Source organism: Trypanosoma theileri, assembly GCF_002087225.1.
Source record: "Trypanosoma theileri isolate Edinburgh chromosome Unknown TM35_Tth_2_V1, whole genome shotgun sequence".
In the NCBI taxonomy this organism is placed as follows: Eukaryota; Euglenozoa; class Kinetoplastea; order Trypanosomatida; family Trypanosomatidae; genus Trypanosoma; species Trypanosoma theileri.
Genome location: NW_021639844.1, coordinates 445,838 through 449,430, shown reverse-complemented (window position 1 = coordinate 449,430; position 3,593 = coordinate 445,838). Strand labels below are relative to the sequence as shown.

Sequence of the window (3,593 nt, the reverse complement as noted above, 5' to 3'; positions counted from 1 at the left end):
TATATATATATATATATATATATATATATATATATATATATATTTTTCTTCTTGCTTCTACTCACTTCACTTTTCTCTCTTCTTTATTTCTTTATTTTTTTATTTTCTTCTTATTATTATGATTACCCACCCCACCCCACACTATACTCCCTTAAGCACAAACTAAACTCACGCCAACGAAGACCGTCCCCCCTTTCCCCACTCACACTTCCCAACAACCGCCATCATGTCTAATCTACAGAAGATAAACGACATTGAGGCGGAGATCGCCCGAACACAGAAGAATAAGGCCACGATGGCTCACTTGTGTCAATTGAAGGCCCGCCTCGCCCAATTAAAACGTGAACTCATCGCCTCCGACTCTAAAAAGGGCGGTGGTAAAGGCGAGGGATTTGATGTGCAGAAGACCGGAGATGCTCGTGTTGGGTTTATTGGATTCCCCTCAGTGGGAAAGTCCACACTTCTCACTAAACTCACCTCCACTCACTCTGAGGTGGCGGCGTATGAGTTCACAACACTTACATGTGTTCCCGGTGTTGTGCGTTACCGCGGGGCTAAACTGCAAATGTTGGATCTTCCTGGTATTATTGAAGGAGCGAAAGATGGTAAAGGTCGTGGTCGTCAAGTTATTGCTGTGGCTCGTACCTGTTCACTTATTCTTATTGTATTGGATATTGCCAAGCCATTACAGCATAAACTCATTATTGAGCGGGAGTTGGATGGTTTTGGAATTCGTCTTAATAAACAACCGCCAAATATTGAGATTCGAAAAAAGGATCGTGGTGGAATTAGCATCGCCTCCACCTGTCCACTCACACAGATGGATCATGAGACGATTAAAGCCATTCTTGCGGAATATCGTATGAGTAATGCGGATGTGATGTTGCGTGGGGATTATTCCGCAGATGAACTCATTGATGTGATTGAGGGTAATCGTATTTATATTCCCTGTATCTATGTACTGAATAAGATTGATCAGATCAGTATAGAGGAGCTGGACATTGTTGCCCGTCTTCCACACAACTGCCCCATCAGTGCCCATCATGGATGGAATCTGGATGGTTTGTTGGAGTGTATTTGGGATCATCTTCACTTTGTTCGTCTCTACACCAAACCACGTGGACAAATGCCGGATTATGATGAACCCGTTATTTTGAAAAAACTCCCACCGCCAACAGTGGAGCGTTTCTGTGTTCGCCTCCACCGGCAGATGATGAAGAGTTTTAAATACGCGTGGGTGTGGGGATCGAGTGTGAAGCACCAGCCGCAGCGGGTGGGGAAAGATCACGTGCTGGAGGATGAGGACGTTGTGCAGGTTGTAAAGAAGGTTTAAACTTTGTGTGACTGTGTGACTGACTGTGTGTGAAAATAGCGAAGAAGAAAGAAGAAGAGGAAGAACATTGGAAAGAGAAAGAGAGAGAGAGAGAGAAAAAAAAAGAAGAAAAAGAAAAAGGATGGGAGACGACAACATCAACAACAACAACAATAACGCGGTAGCGGCAGTAATAATAATAATAGTAATAATAATAATATGAGATTGGTAGTAATCATTAGGAGTATTAATAATGATAGTAACCGTAGTAATAGCAACGGATAAATAGCAAAGATTGGAGAAGAGAGAAGAGAAGAGAAGAGGAATAAAAAGAAAATAAAATTGCGTGTTATACTATATATATATATATATATATATATATATATATATATATATTTCTTTCACACACGTATATTCTGATCTCGCGTAATAACTTCGTTTTTTTTCTTTCACTTTTTACCCTTTATTTTTATTCTTTTTCATTTCTCTTCCCTTCTCTATACTTTTACAGTTACTGTTATTATTACTTTTACTACTACTATTGTTATTATTATTATTATTTGTTGCTGCTGCAACTGCTCTCAGACCCATTTTTTTTTTTTTCTTATCTGAAAGAAATGAAAAAAAAAAGGAGAGAGAATACAGAAGAGAGAGAAAGAGAGTGGGAGACGCACTCCGCTTGCTGTGATGATGGAGTCGTGTAAAGACAGAAGTTTATATATATATATATATATATATATATATATATATATATATATATATATATATGAATATGCGTTGTTGTTGTTGTTGTTGTTGTGATAGTTGTGGTTGTTGTTTTTCGATTTGATTAATGCATGAACAGCAAGAAGAAGAAGAATGATAAAAACAGATAAGAAAAAGAAAGGAATGAAAATAACAAAAAAAAAAAAAAACACAAAAAGGGCAGAAAGAAATAAAAAAAATAATAATAATAAAGAAAGGAAAAAAAAAAAAAACTCTCAATAGGATTTGGGTGCTCTTTTTTTTCTTTTTTTACATTTTTCTTTTTTTTTTTCTTTTCTGGGCCTTATTCTATTCTTTTCTTACTTTTCTTATTTCTCATTTTATTGATTTCCTTTGTGATGATTATGATTATGATTATTGTTACTATTATTATTATGATGATTATTGTGATTATTAATTTATGTTATTATCATCATCCATGACTCTACAATGGTGATTATAACTACATCTCTATATATATAGTTATCACTATATATATATTTATATATTTATATCTGTATTCTTTTCTTATTCTCTCACAATATCTCTCTCTCTCTCTCTCTGAACGTATATATATATATATATATATATATATATATATGTATCTGTTTTGTAAAGAAGCTATGCAACCCTTAACGGACGTTCTGATCTTTGTTGGGCCCAGCGGCAGTGGCAAGTCAACACTCATCCAACATTTACTGCACAAGTGGCCGCAGTACTTCGCCTTCTGCACAAGCCACACCACCCGTAAGCCGCGGGCGGGGGAAGTCGACGGTCAACACTATCACTTTGTGAAGAAGGAGACATTTCGTCAAATGATTCACGATGATCTTTTTGTGGAATACAACCGAGTGTTTAGTTCAACCAAACAAAAAGAAAAAGAAGAAAAAGAAGCTACAAATAGAGATAATAATAATAATAATAATAATAATAATAATAATAATAATAATAATAATAATAGTAATAGTAATAGTGGTATGGGGACAACAGCCTTGGATGATGCGGATTATTATGGCACTTCCAAGAAGGAAATGCATGCCATTCTCGCCCAACACAAAATAGTCGTGATGGACACAGACATCACCGGCGCTAAAAACATTAAAAGATATTGTCAAACATGCAAACGAGATGCATTCACTTTATCCAACGGAATAGCAACTGTTCATAATAATAATAATAATAATAATAATAATAATAATAATAATAATAATAATAATAATAAAAATAATAATCATCATCATCATTCTTATCCGGAGGGAAGACCCCTGCGGGTGACGGTGGTGTTTGTGAAGAGCCCAGACATTACGGTGTTGGAGCGGCGGCTGCGGGATCGCGGGAGTGAGTCCGACTTCACGCTGCAGCGGCGCCTGCGGGAGAGTGCGAAGTGGCTGGCGTGGTGTGCGGCCCACCCCGACTTCTTCCAGCACGTGTTTATGAACAACCACCTCGAGGTGTGCCTGGCCGAGCTGCGGGCATTCGTCTACACACAGGTCCTCGTCCAGAAGAGTAAGCTGTAATTATATATATATATATATAT

The 3,593-nt window shown here is 37.2% G+C and overlaps 2 protein-coding genes across 2 annotated transcripts; both read left to right on the top strand.

Moving 5' to 3' along the window:
* Positions 1–226: 226 nt before the first annotated feature.
* TM35_000022650 (developmentally regulated GTP-binding protein) lies at positions 227–1,333 on the top strand (the record flags this gene model as incomplete). The annotated part of the gene is made up of 1 exon (XM_029021583.1): positions 227–1,333. The coding sequence occupies one exon, from the start codon at positions 227–229 to the stop codon at positions 1,331–1,333; it is 1,107 nt and encodes a 368-aa protein (XP_028887005.1).
* A 1,346-nt stretch (positions 1,334–2,679) lies between these two features.
* On the top strand, positions 2,680–3,573 carry TM35_000022640 (putative guanylate kinase; the record flags this gene model as incomplete). The annotated part of the gene is made up of 1 exon (XM_029021582.1): positions 2,680–3,573. One exon carries the CDS (start codon positions 2,680–2,682, stop codon positions 3,571–3,573), a length of 894 nt encoding a protein of 297 aa, XP_028887004.1.
* Positions 3,574–3,593: the final 20 nt, after the last annotated feature.